This window comes from Trachemys scripta, chromosome 1, assembly GCF_013100865.1.
Source record: "Trachemys scripta elegans isolate TJP31775 chromosome 1, CAS_Tse_1.0, whole genome shotgun sequence".
Lineage (NCBI taxonomy): Eukaryota > Metazoa > Chordata > Testudines > Emydidae > Trachemys > Trachemys scripta.
The window spans coordinates 20100521-20120145 of record NC_048298.1 but is presented as its reverse complement, the minus strand read 5'-3'; the positions used below and the strand labels follow the sequence as shown (position 1 = coordinate 20120145).

Genomic DNA, 19625 nt, shown 5'->3' with positions numbered 1-19625 from the left:
CCCAAAGTGAAACAAAAACAGTACATCACAGTGACAAACACGTTTCCCCTTCACAAATCTTAACAAATCAAGCTGAGTGGAGCTCTACTAAGGGAAAGCATACTGATGGGATACATTTGCTTGCTACGTAATTGCATCATAAAATATATCACGCTGTTTACTGCTTGTGGAGCATTCAAAGTGACCATCTGGACATTAAAGTTCTATTACCAAGGATCGATAGTATAACAGCACAGAGGGAAAACTTGGTAATACTTACATTTTGCAACTGTTCAAAAGCATAGGTAAAGCCTTTCTTGTAGTCAGTGATTCCTTTAGCTGAGATTTTGTAGACTGCCTCTTTCAGCTTCTTCTTGTTCCTCACATTAGCTTGGACAAGATGATTAAAGCAACTGACATTCTGAGCGTTATTGTTAAACTGCAAAATAAGTATTAAAGAACATTAAAGCCAATAATGTTGGCTTAATTTCCTATTTTGCTCTATATTTCTATGTGCTGAGGGCCAGATGCTGCCTACAGTCCATACATGCAACTCCTAGCAATGGGTGATCCTGAAAAGATTCAGATGATGCAATAACGCACACAAACATTTGGATACCTATCACTTTATCCAAAACATCAAAGTCTCTTAAAAACTTCAAATTAGGGCAGCAAATATTGCGACTCTCTTCAATTTGTCCACATCTTTCATAAAGCGTAGTGCCCGGCTGAGGCCTGTACTGTGCTACTTGGCACTGGTGAGGTCTCAGCTGGAGTTAGTGTGTCCAATTCTGGGCACCATGATTAAGGAAAGATGTGGACAAACTGGAGAGAGTCCAGAGGAGAGAAACAAAAATAATGACAAATGATAAAAAGTTTAGAAAAACCAGACCTATCAGGAAAAGTTTAAAAAACTGGGAAAGTTTAGTCATCAGAAAAGAAGACTGTGGGTGGAGGGGACCTGATAACAGTCTTCAAATATGTTAAGGCTGTTTTAAAGAGGACAGTGATCAATTGCTCTCCAAGTCCACTGAAGGTAGGACAAGAAGTAATGGGCATAATCTGCAGCAAGAGAGATTTAGGTTAGATATTAGGAAAATCTTTCCTATTATAATGGTAATTGAACTCTGGAATAGGCTTCCAAGGGATATTGTGGAATCCCTATAACTGGAGGTTTTTAATAACAGGCTGGACAAACCCCTGTCAGGGATGGTCTAAGTTCACTTGGCATTGCCACAATGCATGGGGCTGGACTTGATGACTTCCTGAGGTCTCTTCCGGACTTACATTTCTGTGATTCTATGAAAATGGATATTCAGTCCTTTATTTCTAAGGCCAGATCCAAAGGTCACTGAAATAAGCAGAAAAACTCTGACTGGAGTTTCAGTGACCTTTGGTACAGGCCTTACCAGTCGAACAGAAGTAGGAATTTCAGAGGTATAGAAAAAATGCAATAAAATAAATTTTAAAAAAATTGGGGAAAAAAAGGTTGAAAGTTTCTTGAAACTTTTACTCCTTGGAAAAGTTGAGAGTCAAGTTTTAGGTTGCTTCTTATTTTATCCAGATCAACTGGCCCATCCCAAAACCTATCAGCACACAATAGGAGTTGCAAATCAAAAACAATTGCTATATATGGCCTGCCAAAATACAAAACACTCTTGGCAAAAATAAGTACATCATAGTATAGATATACATAACAAGACAATTTTTAAACCAGGTTTCCAATTGTGTATTATGCACATGCTTTTATTTTTTAGCACTATCACCCATGATAGGTGGGAGATCATAGCATTTGGTAACTTCTAGCACTCATGTCGCAGTGATCAAATATATACATGCCAAATGCTTGTGTATATAAAGTTTTGCCTGCTCAAGTGGAGGTCATTTTGTGATCTCTTTGAAATTTGGTCTTGTATATGGTGATGTATCATGTATTGCAGTAGCACCTATGAGCCACAGATATGCTTTTGGACACCACTGCGCTAGGAGTGGCACAAACAGTGCCCTATATTGCCTGAAAATCTATTTTACATTCTAAAACAAGGACAGTTGACACATATTACCAAAAAAAAAAAAAAAAACATTTTTCTGCCCAAATAAATGTGAATTGGTTTGACTGAACATAAATACTAGGTACAACAGATACTTTTTGCCATTTTATATGCTTTAAAATTCTCACCAAAGCTCTTTCCTACCACTCTAGCAGTGTATGGGGCCTTAAAGAGAATGCCAGTCATGTAAAGTCACCTTAGCATAACTGAGCATCAAGCCCCAGGAGTTTAATTCTGTCCTTACATCCTGAACACCTCTATTCAAGCCATTTGTGTTGCGTTCAGGTTAAGTAAATAAGAGGAGATTTTGACCAGTGATTTTACATATTTAGCTGGGATGCTCAAACTATTTCTATTTTCTTACTGTAGGATAAATTCAAAACTAAAACTCCAAAAACCTATTTTTCTGAAACAACAGGTTTGATTTAAACCAAAGAAATAAAGAAATTCAGAGGGCCAGTTTATAAACACATCCTATTTTATCCAAGTGCTAACAGAGCATGTATATAATGGGTAAATATTAAAGATGTGCAAAAATTTTACACACACCCACCCAACTCCTAAACAGGACAAACGCCTGATTCTAGTACAAACCCAGAGTGTGAGTGGAATTCTGAGCAAACCTGCCAAGTTGTTATATTTGGTATAAACATTATAAAACTCATTGGTTATAAAGTGTTTCAACCCCAGATCAGGAATTTCTAGTTTTAATGGTTCACTTGTACCCAGAAATCAAAGCAAAATTCAGGGGTGCAAAATCCATGCAGGCCCAAACCAAAAAGAGATTCCTACAACCCCACAGGAATTTGGTGACACCCCACACAAAAAAAGCTTTCTCTCTGCTGCTCCTCTATCCGTGTATAATATACCAACCTAGAATATAGAATTTTATGAGAGTCTCCTTCTAGTAATTAGATGCACTGACTATACCAGCTTCCTCTTTTTCACAACTAAGAGTGCTCCTGTTGCTCACAGAAGCCTCTGGTTTTAGTGGTGGTGATCTGAAGATTGAGTCCCCATTGACTGATATGGTGTTTGCACATTCCTGCAGTCACAGTTCATTACAATTAAGGATATAGCATTAACTTTAATTACCCATCCTAACTTTGATTTTTGTTTGTGTTGTCAGCTCCTTTCAGTATAGTAATCTTTTTATGACTGAAAGTCAGATTCTAAAGTTTATCCTTGAACCATCAAGTGCTTTTCTTATATCAGACAATGGAGACTGATAAATAAAATCATAAAACTAAAGAGAAAGAACCTCTGGAAGAAAAATACAAACATCACTCAGGACTGTACATGGATTGATAGGATATATCACCTTGTGTGTGTCAATGACTGCAAACATTCACTTGTATTTGAAACAAGATAAATAGATACAGAGATAACCTAATAGCATAAACAGTTTGAATGTCACTCAGATGTTATTTCTGATGTGTTGGAGGAATATATCATAGCCAGTCAGCTATTTGTATAATTGTTCAAATACATGCAACACAGTATATTCATTTGACATTTGTGTCCTACTATTTTTGCATATATATGTGTACACAATGCAAGCAGGAGATGCACATTATTAATTATAGCGCTAAGCATAGAAGAAATATTGGCACATAATCTTATTAGGATGCCAAGCTCTGTCGTCATTCTCAAAGTGACAATATTTTGTGTTTTATACATTTTGTACATGGTATAAAAAACAAACATCCTTTGTGCTCTGATCAGAGCAACATTTTTTATGGTACATTTCAGGATTTAGTTGCATGAAAAATCCCAACACCACACACTGAGGAGATAGAACTCTCTCTAATTATTTTATAGGTCTAATTAGTTTAGCTGTCTGTAGTTACCATTTTCCTACCAACAATGAATTTAGGCAAATTTTAATTTATAATCAGGATAAAGCTACTGTAGACATCTGTTCAGGGAGTGAGTCAGGTTATTAATATTTTCAAATATCGAATTCTTGCAAAATCTGTTCACTCATTTGCATTACATGGAAGACAAAAATACAATGTGCTTACATTTTATGATTATTCTGTACTATTCACTCAAGTACACTAAATATTGTAGAAACATGTTGATTCATAGTGTATATAGGTAGCATGAGTGTGTGTGCAATGAAGAGGATGACATTTGTCTCCAACACAAAATCTATAGTTTACAACTATGGAATCTTTTCCTATTATTCTTGTTTGCATTTATTTATTTTTACTATGCCTTTAATAGTTTAGCTCTGGATTTCATTTACTGTGAAGCAATTGTTTATACTATGGGTATATGTGCTATCTACTATAGGCAGGGCTAGCAGCAGTGCCACCCAGTATTATTACCCGTCTCTTCGCATTATAAAACCCTGTTCTCAGTTCCTTAGAACTTTGCCAAATTTTAACTGTTCAGGCTGAAATTTTATATGCTGGGTGTCAACCTTAGGCTGCTGTTTAAAAAAAGTTTCAGCCAAGACATTTCAGCCATTTCGAAAAAGAAAACTAGTGAAAAATATATTCCTCACCAGGTTTCTCATGCAAGGCTCTTAAGCAAACTAAGCAATCAGGGGATTTGAGGGAAGATCCTCTCATGGATCAATAACTGGTTAAAAAATAGAAAAAAAGGAGGAATAAATGGTCAGTTTTCACAATGTAGAGATGTAAGTAGCAGGGTCCCCCAAGGATCTGTAATGGGACTAATGCTGTTCAACACATTCATAAATGATCTGGAAAAAGGGGGTGAATAGTGAGGTGGCAAAATTTCCAGCTGATACAAAATTACTCAAGATAGTTAAGTCCAAAGCTGACTGCGAAGAGTTACAAAGGGATCTCACTGAACTGTGTGACTGGCCGACAAAATGGCAGATAAAATTCAGTGTTGATAATTATAAAATTATGGACTTGGAGAAAATAACCCCAACTATACATACCAAATGGAGGGGTCTAAATTAGCTATTACTACTCAAGTGATCTTGGTGTCATTGTGAAGAGTTCCCTGAAGACAACCACGCGATGTGTTGCAGCATTCAAAAAAGGCTAAGAGAATGTTAGGAACCACTAGGAAAGGGATAGATAATAAGATAGAAAATATAATGCCATTATATATACATCCATGGCACGCCCACAACTTGGATAGTGTGTGCAGTTCTTGTTGCCTCATGTCAAAAAAGATATATTAGAATTGGAAGAGGTGCAGAGAAGGGGAAAAAAATGATGAGGGATATGGAACAACTTCCATACAAGAAGAAATTAATCGACTGGGATTGTTCAGGTTAGAAGAGAAACAACTAAAGCGGAAATATGATAAAGTCTATAAAATCATGAATGGGATGGAGAAAGTGAATAAGGGAGTGTTATTTATTCCTTCTCATAATACAAGAACTAGGGGTCATCCAATTAAATTAATTGGCAGCAGGTTTAAAAGAAACAGAAGGAAGTACTTCTTCACACAATACACAATCAATCCGTGGAACTTGTTGCCAAGGGACATTGTGAAGGCCACAAGTATAATTAGGTTTACAAAAGAATTAGATAAGTTCATGGTCCATCAATGGCTATTAGCCAAGATGATGAGGGACACAACCCCATGATCTGGGTGTCCCTAAACTTCCAACTGCCAGAAGCTGGGAGTGGATGGATCACTCTGTAATTTCCCTGTTCTCATTCTCCCTGAAACATCTGGCACTGGGCAATGTCAGAGACAGGATACTGTGCTAAATGGACTATTAGTCTGACCCAGTATGACTATTCTTATGTTGTTGTGCTATATTGATTCTGGTGATTTTTTCTTTCAGGAGCTCTAGCATACCCAGACTTTGGAACGGGGGCTTGACATTTGGCAGGAATGGCCTTTGTGTCAGGGATGTGTCTTTTACTGTCCCTATGAAACTCTGCTCAAATTTGGCCAAGTTATAAGCCTTTGAAAAATCAGTTCACAGTTGCTAAGTGGAGACTTCTTAGAGTTTAGCAGGTAAAAATCTCTAAACAGTCTATCCTCACTGAGCATGCTCCAGCACCTCACAGCTCCTGCAGGAGATTGGACTACACATGCACCCTCACCACAGAATGACTATGTTCCAGCCCAGGGCTACAGGGGGAAAGCTGGATTTCCCCTGTAAATGTTGTTCCCAGCTGCTCTGTGCCAGACCAGGGCCAGGTACTGAAACTGAGAGCTGGGTGCCACTCTCTCCTGAGCTGTCAATGACCCCTCTCTTAGTGCACAGGCCAAGGTCCACAATGTGGAGGAGGAAGCTGCCTGACTCGAAGAGCTGGACTGAGATAGAAGGGAGTAGATTGGGATAAGGAGCCTGGTGAGACTGGGACTGGTTTCAGGGAGTCTGTGATTTGCATTCTGGGAGTCCAGGAAAAGCTGGGCACAGAGAACGGAACTGAGGGCCAGAGGCATAGGGGAGGCTGGGACTGGTTGTATAGGGAGACTGTGTGCTGGGGAGGGAAATGCAGGGGGGGAGCGACTGAGATCAGATGAGAGGGCAAGATGCAGGGGGAGAACAAGGATTGGCTGGGCAAAGAGACTGGGACGAAGAGCCAGAGAGAGGGGATATTAGGTGTCACGTTATTGATTTGAACTGGGACCATATAGAACATGGTTGCAACCAAAGTCCTGTAGTGGCACCAAATCTTGTGTAAAGGGGGTCAAATCAGGTGTCTAAGACAAGGTTATGGTTTGCTGGTTATAATTATGCTGTCTATATGTGTGTATCAATTTTGTAGTTGAAGTTATGAATATTGGCTCTATACTGCCTGTATTTCAAACTTATGCATTGCTTCTGGGAGACATCCCAGACAAGTTCCAGTTAGCTCTGCCTAGCCTGCTTGATGGCCCATTAAGGACCATCAGCTATACAGTTGACCCATGGAGAGAAGGCAGATTTTTTTTATATATACGCCTTATAACTCAGCAAAGTATGCACAAACTTGCCCATGTGACTCCAGACTCCATTTTGCTGTAATTTTCCACAGTAAGAACAAAGAGGTGTTCTTACACCTGGAAAAGACTATAAAAGGCTGATGCCTCTCCTCCATCTTGTCTTCAATCCTGCTTCATACCTCTGGAGCAACTTTGCTATGAATGGAAGTTCTACACAAAGGACTGATGACCTATCCCAGTGGTGGATGTATTCCAGAGACTTGATTTTGAACCTGCAGTTTATTTCATCACTGCTACAAGCCTGAACCAAGAACTTTGCCACTCCTGTATGTAATTGATTCCATTTAACCAATTCTAGCTCTCATCTATATCTTTTTCCTTTTATGAATAAACCTTTAGATTCTAAAGGATTGGCAAGAGCATGATTTGTGGGTAAGATCTGATTTGTATATTGACCTGGGTCTGGGGCTTGATCCTTTGGGATCAGGAGAACCTTTTTTCTTTTAATGGGGTATTGGTTTTCATAACCATTTGTCCCCATAATGAGTGGCACTGGTGGAGATACTGGGAAACTGGAGTGTCTAAGGGAATTGCTTGTGTGACTTGTCGTTAGCCAGTGGGGTGAAACCAAAGTCCTCTCTGTCTGGCTGATTTGGTTTGCCTTAGAGGTGGAAAAACCCCAGCCTATGGCTGTAACTGCCTTGTTTTAAGCGATTTGTCCTGAATTGGCACTCTCACCGCATCGTTACATTAGGACAAGGTACCAGGGAATGGTTGGGGTAGGGGACAGATTGGTTGAGGAAGCCAGGGAGGTAGACTAGGATTGGGAGCCAATGGTGATGGTGAAACAGGAGTTTGTGTGGTGGGAGGCAACTGAAGGCAAGCAAGATAAGATGAGGAGGAGGAACTGGGACTGGCTGGGCAAGGAGGCAATCAATGGGTTGAAGAAAACTGGGACTCAGAGAGAGAGAGAGAGAGAGAGAGTCTGGAGGAGAGAGAAGGAATGGCTGAGCAAAACCAAATGGGACTAGAATGAGAAGCTAGGGGAAGGGAAGAAATAGAACTGGGACAATGGTAGGATGGAGAGGTCAGAGCAGAAGGGTTCACTCTTAGGGGGATGTGCAGAAGAGTCTGCGACTACTACAGCACACTCCTTCCAGAGCCTTGAATGGATCCCAAGTTTACTGTGGCTCACCATTCTTCCTTTCTTAGCAAACATCTGTGAAACCCACTGGCATCCCCCTCTATGTACATGTAACTGCATGCCGAAGTGAAAAAGCAGGCTGCGTCCACACTGTGGTGTGTAGTTACACGCCCACTGAAAAACTCTGATGGGAAGAGGCAGAGGGGACTCCAGCAGCGAGGAGCTAGCAGAGTCTTTCCCCGCTGCCAGAGCCTTTCTCCACTGCCGTGCATAGCTATACACACAGCTTGCTCCTCACTGCAGATAAAGACTCTGGTGGGAAGGAAACAGCAGGGAAAGACACCAGCAGCTAGTTGCATTGCCTTTCCCTTCTGCCTCCCCTGTGCTAGAGCTTTCACTACCACGTGTGGCTATACACACCACAGGATAGACCCAGCCCACTCCCCGCAGCAGGGAAATACTCCATCGGGGGAGGCAGCAGGCAAAGGCTTCAGCAGTGAGGAGTTGCCAGAGCCTTTCCCCCGGCCTCTCCCCTGCCTGAGCTTTTCCCTATCGCAGGAGCTTTTCCTTGTGGCAGGGAAAGGCCCCAGCAGCAGACATGCCAAACCCATGAAAAAACACAGAAATTGGGCTCCTTTTTGGCTTCATTGGCTTATGAGTTGTTTGTTGGCTAGTTTTTGGCTTGTAGCTTGTTGCAGCTTTTTGCTTCTTTTTTTTTTTTTTGATCGGCTGCTGGCAAGCAGGGGTAAGGGGATGCAAGTAGGGGCAAAGGGGAGGCACAGCAGGCCCACCACAGTCCCAGACTGCACGGCGGGGGGATCTAGTCACATGGAGTGTTGGGGTTCTTAGGAATTGGCCTGTTTTGGCCTTATTTTGAAATGGGATTAGCTTGATTTTTGGCTTATTATGGAAGTCGGGGTGCTTATTTACCGTGTGAAAGTTGGCAACTGTGCCCAGCAGCTGGACACTGTCTTGCTTAAAAATAGCAGTGTAGATGTTGGAGACATTGCTTGGATATGTAGAGAGCCACATAGAGGTATATAACCTACGGTTCTGGTGCCTATGCAATGCGTCACTTTCTACACTGGAATGTATACCTGTGCGAAGGGGGCATGCAGTGTATGCACTCTACACACTGGCATAAGTACAGACGTAGCCATAGAGAAAGACAACTTATTACTGCTATCAGTTACTCTGTTAGCTCTAATGGTAGAGTTCTGTGTGGTGGATCTAAAGGTTCCAACCTAAGATCCCTCTAAACTGCGGGGCCGTGCAGCAGGCTAGGAAGGGCCATGCAGCCACAGAGGCCTTGAGAGGAGAGAGGTAGGGCATAGGTGGAGACTGGGGAGGGGAGCAAGTTGGGGTGTGCAGGGCTGCCGTGGGCTCCTTCCCTGGAGCTCTGTGCTGCTGGCGGGAAGAGCAGGGAGGAGCCCCTCCCCCGGAGCTCGCTGCTGCAGGCAGGGAGAGGGCTGGGGGGAGTCTTCTGGCCCTGGGGCAGCCTGCATCCAAAACTCTTCATCCCCGGCTCCACCCCACAGTCTGCACCCCAGCCCAGAGCCCCCTCCCACACCCTGAAGTCCTCATCCCCGATCCCACCCCAGAGCATGCATCCCTACCCCATTTCCCAGCCCAGAGCCCCCTCCTGCACGTCAAACCCCTCATCCCCAGCCCCACCCCAGAGCCTTTACCCCAAGCCGGAGCCCTCACCCCCTACACCCAACCCTCTGCCCCAAGCCTGAGCCCCCTCCTGCACCATGAACCCTCATCTCCAGACCCACCCCATGAACCCAGAGCCCACACCCCCCAGCCAGAGCCTGCACCCCAACCCTCTGCCCCGGCCCTGAGCCCCATCCCACACTCTGAACCCCTTGGCCCCATCCCCCCCACATCACCCCCATATTAGTGCACATAACTAAATTCATTCCACCCATGCACTTAAAATATTAGAGGGAACACTGGACCCTGGCAGATGACCCACGTGGGTGTTAATAGATGCCACATGATACAATTTCTAATGCCAAATTTGCTTTTTGTAAAAAACCTAGAAAATTACATTCACAAAAACTATGTTGAAAGTATATTAGGGTTGCCAAGTCAAGCACTCAATAGTTAGGAAATGTCTGTGCATATGCATGATGATACTGTTTTAAAATATATGCTTACATACTAATTCTTACACAGCCCCCCCGCTCATTAAGTATACAGGATGGATCTGCACAGGGGACAAATCAGAACTGGCTGTTGTTTGTAGGGCCTTCACCTTCTTAGGTTCAGAATTCGGAAGGCGTGTGGGAAACGAGGCAAGGAATTGCAGGAAGAGATAGAATGGTCTCATGGTTAAGGCAGTGAAATGCTGCCCTGGAGAACCAGATTCTATCCCTGACTCTGCCATTGGCTTCCTACGTGATACTTGGAATGTCACTTAAACCAAACTGTATACAGATGGTCACTAATTGTGTGAGTTCCTCATTTTCTGGTGCCTGACCGGAGACCTTTGGGTCTGATTTACAGAAGTTCTGAATACTCACAGCTGCAACTGAAGTCAATGGGAGCTGTATTTTGAACAGATGAAGGAGTATATAATGTTAAGTACTCTGAATAATCAGATCCTAGACATCCCAAATTAGGTACTCAAAATTAATGGATACTTTTGTCCTTCTTCTCTCTGTGCCTCAGCTCCCCAACTATAAAATGGGGATAATAATATCTTCATCTCATGAGGGTGTTGTGAAGATAAATTAATCACTTGAGTGTGAAGTACTGAAATACTATAATTATGAGCACCATAGAAAACCCCATGAGGAAATTAATAATTCTGTTTTCTGAACAATGAGGACAAATAGCCGCTCAAAGTATGCTCCATCCATTCTGTGCATAGAATGAGGCAGTGGTGCTCTGGAAAAAATAGCATGTGATCATGTAATTAAATACTGTATCACAATGCATACACACATGGTTGATGAATTAAGGTTATACAGGCAACCTTAAGTGTGGCATTTCCTAACCTTTTTTTTTTTAATTCTTGGCTTTACAACCTTAATGTTCTTCTAATATAGTTTTTTTGTGTCTAACGTGTACGCATACACACAATTTTCCAGTAAATTATTACCTCTGAATCTTAGATGTAGTTAAAAATATATATGTTAATTATAGGGTTTGTCAAATTTACAATATATGTCAAAGCAATATGACAACAGATAATTACAGACTAGGACCAATTTCTTCACTAGTATTTAAGAAAAATGTGTAGAAACCCCCTGTGTTTAAAGCAAGCGTCTCAGTCCTGTGATACCATAAGCAGTTATGGAATGATACCAAAGGAAGCAATGCATAAAAAGGTTTCCACGAGGCAGAGCATAAGTGGATAAGGTGATCTCTAATTAAAGAATTCCTGACCATATACATATGTTCTGTATTGTTACTCAATACATGCTCTTAGGTTACTTAGAAAGTACTTTAATTTTCAATGCCTTGAAATCAGTTATGTGTGGATGTATGCTCTGTGCTACTGTGTACTGCAGAACTGGCAACTACCATATCAACACCAATAGTAGAAGACATATGAATTACTAGCAGGTATTATCAATGCTCTAATCAGGCACCATTTTAAATCAATGGGAGTTTTTACATTGACTCAGTAGGAACAGGTCCAAGGCCATAAAGAAAGATATGATTTTGGATAATGAAAATAGATAAGTTGAAAGGAAAAACTCTTAAGGTATTACCACCACTTGCAACGGGTACTTCAGTTTTATTTTAGGTTTGGTATTAAAAATACTGCTGATTGTATTGTTTTTCTATTGTTCTCATACACGGCTCTGGGAACTTGAATGGAGGATCAGGCCTTAAAGCTGATGAAAAGATCCCTTCCCCACCCCCGCTTTTTAATACAGAATCATTCCCCCAGACAAGGGCTGGAGCTGATATTTTAACAAAAGACTAAGTAAAGCCAGAGAAGGTTTTAGCTTGGTAGGGATCCTGAATGACATCACAGGCGCTATCATGATGATTCTGGTTATTAAATAATCTATAGTTTGGAAAGCCTTACAATGGAGATGAGAGAAAACAACTTAAAAAAAATAAATAGTTGCTCATCAGACCCCAAAATATAATAAGCATCAAGTACTAAGTCATGCTATAAGAGACTAGACGGCCAAGCACAAATTGAAGGAAAAGGGTTTGGGGGGGGGGGGGGAGGTTAGTATTGCTTCTTTTTAAACATTTGTTAAAGATACATTAAAATATGCATTGCAATTGGCAAAAATGGCAATTTCTGAGAATGGGAGTCTTCCTCTTTCATCTGAGTTTGGAGTTCATTTTTAGCCACACTTTGGGGCTTTTAGACATTCATTATATTGGTGTTATAATGCTGTTTTCCTGTAGTATCCTATTCATGTCATGGTAACTTCATGTTAGAGAACAGTCATTTTTCATCCACAGCTCAATGCTATCCAGTATACTTATCAATAAACCAAAAAATAAAATGAGTTGTCTAATATATACATATTGATTTTTTTAGTGTTAATCAAAAGTGTTTGTCCAGTAATTATTGATTAATTGATTAAAATTCAGTGGCTGATCTTTAGCAACAATGTGAGAATCAAGGAGACAGAGGGAGAAAGTAAAAGTGAGAACAGGGAGAAAGGCAGAAACAAGGAGAAGTGGAAGTGACTGATAACAGGGATCAACAGTCCCACAAGTAGCTGTCTCCTACATTTAATCTGCTCATATAGTGATATAGCTATATGCAGCCTGGTTCTCCACTGCCATACACCTAGTGCCAAGTAATTGTAAAACACTACCCAATCAGAATGGTAGCATATTAACACTTTCTTTGCATGTGTGTAAATGATGCAAAGTGTCAGCAGAAAATCAGGCCCATAGTGGGAAGAATAGCACAGCTGGTAGTATTGTAAGACATTGTTTACAGGATTTTCCCTGCCTGAGTTGTATCTGGGGGGGGGGGGGAAGTATTTGCTTCATTGTCTGGGAACAGATTTTAATTATAGGTATAAAGGCGGCCTTGCTTTATTGTGAAGGGCATCTTATGTATGTCAGCAGATAGCCACTGAGTGCAGTGCAACTGAGAACTCTCACTAATAATGCTGAAGTTTCTGGGGCAGTAGTTCTGTGCTTGGGGAATATTTACTGAGCCTCGTAACATGTTTTACGCTCTAGTCGGAAATCTAGGTGCAGGGTTAGGATCTAAGTAGAAAGAGACCTAGGGTGAAATACTGGCTCTGTTGAAATACATAGGAGTTTTGCCATTGACTTCAATGGGGCCAGGATTTCACCCCCCAAGTCACCCACCTTCTCTCTTTCCATTGCTCACTCTTAACACCTAAATATCATGGTGACTGGGTGCATTCAAAAGATAAACAGATAAATCCTTTAAGTGTAAAGGTTTTATTAATTTATTTTGTAGGGCAGATGACCAACAGTGGAAAGCGTAGCCTACAAAGTATTGTTTATGCTATCATTTACTGCACTCCAAGGCCTACAACAGCCCAGGTAACTAGGTCAGAATGAGAAAAAAAAAATCAAATCTGTTTCAAACCTGTCTTGCAAATGTGCATGCAGCTCCATCTTGCTCCTTGACTATATGTGAATAAATTCAGTCGACATTATTACGGTAGTGTTTGTTATACTATATATTCATGTACAATTGCACATGTAATTTCTTTTTGTTAGAAAACAAACGTGTTGAAGTGCCACATTAACTAGAGTATAAGAAATTTGTTGTTTTCCAATGTCACTGTTGTTTCATAAGCCATCCTTGAATTAATGTAAAAACTAGGGCTGTCACATGATGAAAAAAAATTACATCGTGTGATGAAAAAAATGAAAGTGAGAACATACGAATGTTTAGCATATCTGGCATGTAAATACCTTGCAATGCCAGCTACAAAAGTGACATGCAAATGCCTGTTCTCACTTTCTGCTGACATTATAAATAAGAAGAGGGTAGCGTTATCTCCAGTAAATGTAAACAAACTTGTTTGTCTTAGCGATTGGCTGAACAAAAAGTAGCACAGAGTGGACTTGTAGGCTCTAAAGTTTTACATTCTTTTGGTTTTGAGTGCAGTTATGTAACAAAAATATTTACATTTGTAGGCTGCACTTTCACGACAAAGAGATTGAACTACAGTACTTGTGCTGAGGTGAACTGAAAAACACTTTTTTTGTTATTTTTACAGTGCAAATATTTGTAATCAAAAATAATATACAGTTTGTATTCTTTGCTGTAAGTGAAATCAATATATATGAAAATGTAAAAAAAAAATCCAAAATATTTAATAAATTTCAATTGGTATTCTATTGTTTAACAGTGCGATTAAAACTGCAATTAATCACTATTAATTTTTAAAATTGCAATTAATTTTTTAATCATGTGAGTTATCGGCAATTAATCAACAGCCCTAGTAAAACCCAAACACGAGAACACCCCCCATCTATTTTTATTTTGAATATTGTATATTTTAGCACTAATCTAATACTTCGTCATCTTCATGTTCCATATGCTTTGCCAGGCAGCTGATTTTGTTCATTCTTTGCCCCCGTTAGTGATGCCCTTCAATGGTTTATTGATACGGCTTCCTAGTACATATTCTGTTTTCCCAAGGCATTTCCCCCCACCTACTTCCCTAAAATTGTTGATAACTGTTGATATAAGGGTGTATCTGACATGAGAAATGGCTAACAAAAACATCTACATGTTTTCTTCTGCATCAATAAGGGAACACGAAACTATTATTCCGTCTTCTCATTTCTATGGCCCTGATCTAAAAGCCATTAAAGCTTACGGTAATCTTTCCAGTGTTAAGGGAATTGGATCTGGTGTTATGTTTATCATCATTAGTCTCTGAGGAGCCTGGTCTGACTTTCCTGATTTGTCAGTCGGTAACACCTTAGGCTCCACAAACAACATACACTCTGCAATGTATGAGAAGATTGATAGAACGTAAGTAGTGCAGACCTTAAACATGAATGACCAGGAGAGAATGCTATATTTATTCAGATATTCTGCATTCTCTGAACCTGTTATGTCACCATCTGAGATGGGTAGAGGAGGCTGCATTTTGTTAAACTTGGTGGATTGGAGCTTTAGTTTTCAGAAAACAACAAGTAGGCCCAAGGACCTTGTTTTGGACCAAGGAGAGAATAAGGGTGGTGAGAAAGATAAATGGTGTCCAGTTCTCACTCATCTTTAGCCATGAAGCAAACTCTTTATGGTTATCACCCTTGCCTGAAAAAAAAAAAAGTGACAACATAGGTGAATTCAGTTCAGAGTTTTGATGTTCCCTATTCCTTTGAGTCACCTACTATCGTATGCAGTGCAAGAATAATATCAAGCTAGAAGTGTAGATCTAGACCTGGTATTGAACTGAGGATTCCTACTAGAAAATATTCACACAATTAATAATTTTAAAGTTCACTTTTCTTTTCTAAAGGTTTCTCCCCAGCCTCTAGTCTTCCTCTCCCCTCCCCACCCCGAAATGCTCGTTTGTGGTGATTCTGATTTAGAAGCAGTACAACGTGCTTTGCCCACACAGCAAAACCACAAGTGTATACATTGCTGTTAAAATAGGCTTTGAAGTTATGAACGGACACACTCAAATGCTATTTCTTATAATAGTAAATGATGACTCACCACATAATTATTAGGTGCACATAGGATGTGAGAGCACAAAACATTTTTGTGCTAAGGAAGTCTTTCAATTTGCCTTGACCTAATTTTGAAACTGGGAACGGTAGCATTACATGAGGTAAAGTAATTTTTTAAGGAAAATTTTCTAATGGACAATCAAGTACTGAGAGGACATTACAATACAAATGTTTGCATGTGGAGAGAAAAAAAATGTAACAATATTTGATATTCAGCTCTGCCCTATAAAATCCATTTTTTTTTTGGTAAGAGAAGAGTGGAAACATTAAACAGTTTCAGTCAGATTAATCAAGTTTCACAGAAATCTCAGAACCAAATTCTGTTGCAATACATTGAGCAGCTATAGCCATACCACAGTGGAGATGAGGGAGCTGAGACCCAGAAAGAGCTACTCTTCCCACCTCAACACTCTGGACCCAGAATCATGAAACCAGAACCACTCTCTACCGACAACATGGCACATATGGCTTCAGCTCTACCACCCACCCAGCCATCTGACCTCAAAGAAGAAAATCTTCAGGGAGAAGCTGGCCCAGAAACTCAGCCAGCAGCAGAAAGATGCAGCTATAACAGGGACCTTTGGGCATTGTTCATATCATCAATGGCAGACTGCTTTCCCTCTCCCCCCCACCAGTTTTTAGTATTCTTCCCGCTCTGCAGACTGGCTGTTTGCTGCAATTCCCGTTGTCATAGTTTCTTCACTTGAGCCTCATTGCACCAGTCCTCCATACTCACTTTCTTCCCCACCTCCCTTCAATGTACTTCTCTCCCTTCATCTGACCTCTTAGCCAATGCCCTCCCAACAATCTACCTCCACACCCTCGCAAAAATAATAATAAAAAAAATACACCATGGAACTAACATGCTATTGGCAACCCAGTGTTTACTTGACGTGTATGTTTCATCTTCTTCCCACCAATCCAAAGGTGCCATGCTTTGTTCTGCTCCATCTACAATATGTAAATTTAATGAAATAATTTGTATAAACTTGAGCTTATAGAATCATGTAAGATCAGGGCTGGAAGGGACCTCAGGAGGTCATCTAGTCCAATCCCCTGCTCAAAGCAGGACCAATACCAACTAAATCACCCCAGCCAGGGCTTTGTCAAGCTGGCCCTTAAAAACCTCTAAGGATGGAGATTTCACCACCTCCATAGGTAACCCATTCCAGTGCTTCACCACCCTCCTAGTGAAATAATGTTTCCTAATATCCAACCTTGACCTCCCCCACGGCAACTTGAGACCATTACTCCTTGTTCTCTCATCTGCCACCACTGAGAACAGCCGAGCTCCATCCTCTTTGGAACCCCGCTTCAGATAGTTGAAGGCTGCTATCCAATCCCCCCTCACTCTTCTCTTCTGCAGACTCTTCTCTTCAAGCCCAGTTCCCTCAGCCTCTACTCGTAAGTCATGTGCCCCAGCTGTCTGATCATTTTCGTTGCCCTCCGCTGGACTCTCTCCAATTTGTCCACATCCTTTCTGTAGCGGGATGCCCAAAACTGGATGCAATACTCCAGATGTGGCCTCACCAATGCCGAATAGAGGGGAATAATCACTTCCCTCAATCTGCTGGCAATGCTCCTACGAATGCAGCCCAATGTGCCGTTAGCCTTTTTGGCAACAAGGACACACTGCTGTCTCATATCCAGCTTCTCATCCACTGTAATTCCCACGTCCTTTTCTGCAGAACTGTTGCTTAGCCAGTATGGTCAATATATCCTCACCCTGCCTTGGGTAGTGGTGGGGTAGGTATATGCATGCTCAAGGAAGTATGTGAGCGGGTGGCTGCTAGGAAGTCAACTGGGTGCTGGGACATCAAAGGGTTCAGGGAGAGCTCCAGGAGTTGAGGATGCTGAGGCTACTTGGGGCAGAGGGACCATGAGGGACCTAGAGAGTGCTATGGAGTAGTAGATGCTGGGATTCTTTGGGTATCTAAGGGAAGACTGGCTGAGGAACAGGGCAGGGAGTCTGGAGGTGGTATGGGCCCCCTCACTGTGCGGCTGCTGCCCCTGGTGCTTTCTCTAGCCACTGCTGCCACCGACTCCTGGCTGCTCATTCCAGGCCCTGATCTAACAGGGAAAACAGTGTCCTCTAACGGACAAACACCACATGCCAAACACCTGCAGTATTTCTGCCTCTCAGCTGGATATGTGGAAATCCAGCTAAGATATGGGAAAGTGTGACAGGGTTGAGAGATGCATAACATCTTGCCTACATAGACTGTAAGCTCTTCTGTCTCTTACTTGTACAATACCTAGCTCAATGGGGCCCTGATTTTGGGGTCCACAGGTGCTATGGTAATATTAATATAAAATTCATAATACATAAATACCCAAGAGTCAGGATATACACTTGCTGCAAAAGCAACATTGAGGTTATCTATAGTCTGGCAGGCAATAGACACCTGAGGGATAACCCAGTACAAGAGAGTGTGAGGGGAACCATTTCTAGACAAGGTGTACATGCATAAAAACATGTGAGAACAGAGGGTCTCTGCTTCTACATGGGAGGAACAAGGATTAGGGCAGATGGCATCTATTCCATGTCTCCAAATCTGAAGAGTGTGTTTTTCGTAAGAGGTCTGATCGTTCCGAAAGCAAACTTTCACCCTTAATTTGGGTTAATTCTAAGTTGGCTCCATAACATCACTTTTATTAAATTCAGAGTCCAAAGGGTTCACTTGTTAATAGTGTTTCACAAGATATCAGATATAATTTTTAAATGGCTGTAATGCACCAAACATTTTGGATAGTTACTTATACATTTTTAAATGATAAATTACCTTCTAAATGTATGGCAGTTAGGTAGCTAACTGCATGTATCTTGCAGAAAAAATTTTTATTGAGCAACACTGGCACAAAATATTAATTGAACAAAGAAAAAGACAAGGTCAAAATGTCTACTTTTACTGAGGAAAGTTATAATGAAGAGAGAAGTTGCATATTTGTAAGACAGAGTGTTAGACCAGGAAAACAAGAGTCTTCAAATGCTAGACTATAATTAGAGGACAGCAGGCTGAAGTAAGGAAACAAAGTAGACAAGACTAGTTTTCTATTAGATAAAACAATCAGTTTAGGTAAAATCCTCCACAGTGGATATCAACCTATTCTTCAGGAGAGGAGCCCAAGAGTCTGAAGGTCAAAGAATGATTGACAAAAACGGCCGTAGGGAGGGACAAAATTCAGGGTTATATTTAATTAATCTGAGCTACAATAAACTAAAGAACTGAACTAATTGAAGCACTTCATGTGTAAAAGCCTCCAGACTGCCCTTAGAACTGGTTAGTCCTTCCTTTTGCACAATACTAAAATAGTTCAGCGCTCTAGCCAGCTGACAATGTGACAAATACCAGACTCATCCAGGACCATTTGGAACCTCAGACATGGCAAGAAATATCCTATCTGGCCAGTTTTCTGTTACATTCATATCAAATATGCCAGCACTAATTCAACCATTAATCTTTCAAACATTTAGCTATTATAAGCAAAAATATCTGCATACCATATTTGACAACTGCCATCCATATAACTTATCCAAGAATAGAAATCAAACAATTTGGTTCTCCTGTAGCATTTGGTGACATTATAAATAAGTAAAACAGTAATAGTGCAGGGAAGTACATTCCTTACACTGCCTTCAGATTGTTTGTGAGAATATATACTTCACACTTATACAGTGGCTTTTATATACCACAAAACTGAAAAAACTCAACATGACACTGGAAGTCTATGGCACAGCCTAGAATAGAGCCCAGCTCACTAGACTCTGATTCCTATTTACTAATCCTTACACCAAGTTTCCTTTCACTTTTCAACAGAGGAAAAATCACCTGACCTTGTACCATGGTCTTTGTGACTAATTGGACAAAATAACTTTCACCTACTTTGTTTCAAAAAAGTATGTGCCATTT

General features: G+C 40.9%; 1 protein-coding gene across 5 annotated transcripts in view; it reads right to left on the bottom strand.

Moving 5' to 3' along the window:
• The window catches only part of CACNA2D1 (calcium voltage-gated channel auxiliary subunit alpha2delta 1), a 676857-nt gene that overhangs the window by 114811 nt on the left and 542421 nt on the right, over positions 1–19625 (bottom strand). For all 5 annotated transcript variants that reach the window (XM_034765627.1, XM_034765601.1, XM_034765592.1 and 2 more), the window contains one exon: positions 260–418. In XM_034765627.1, coding sequence (XP_034621518.1) covers positions 260–418 — 159 coding nt within the window. The remainder of the gene's footprint in view (positions 1–259; positions 419–19625) is intronic.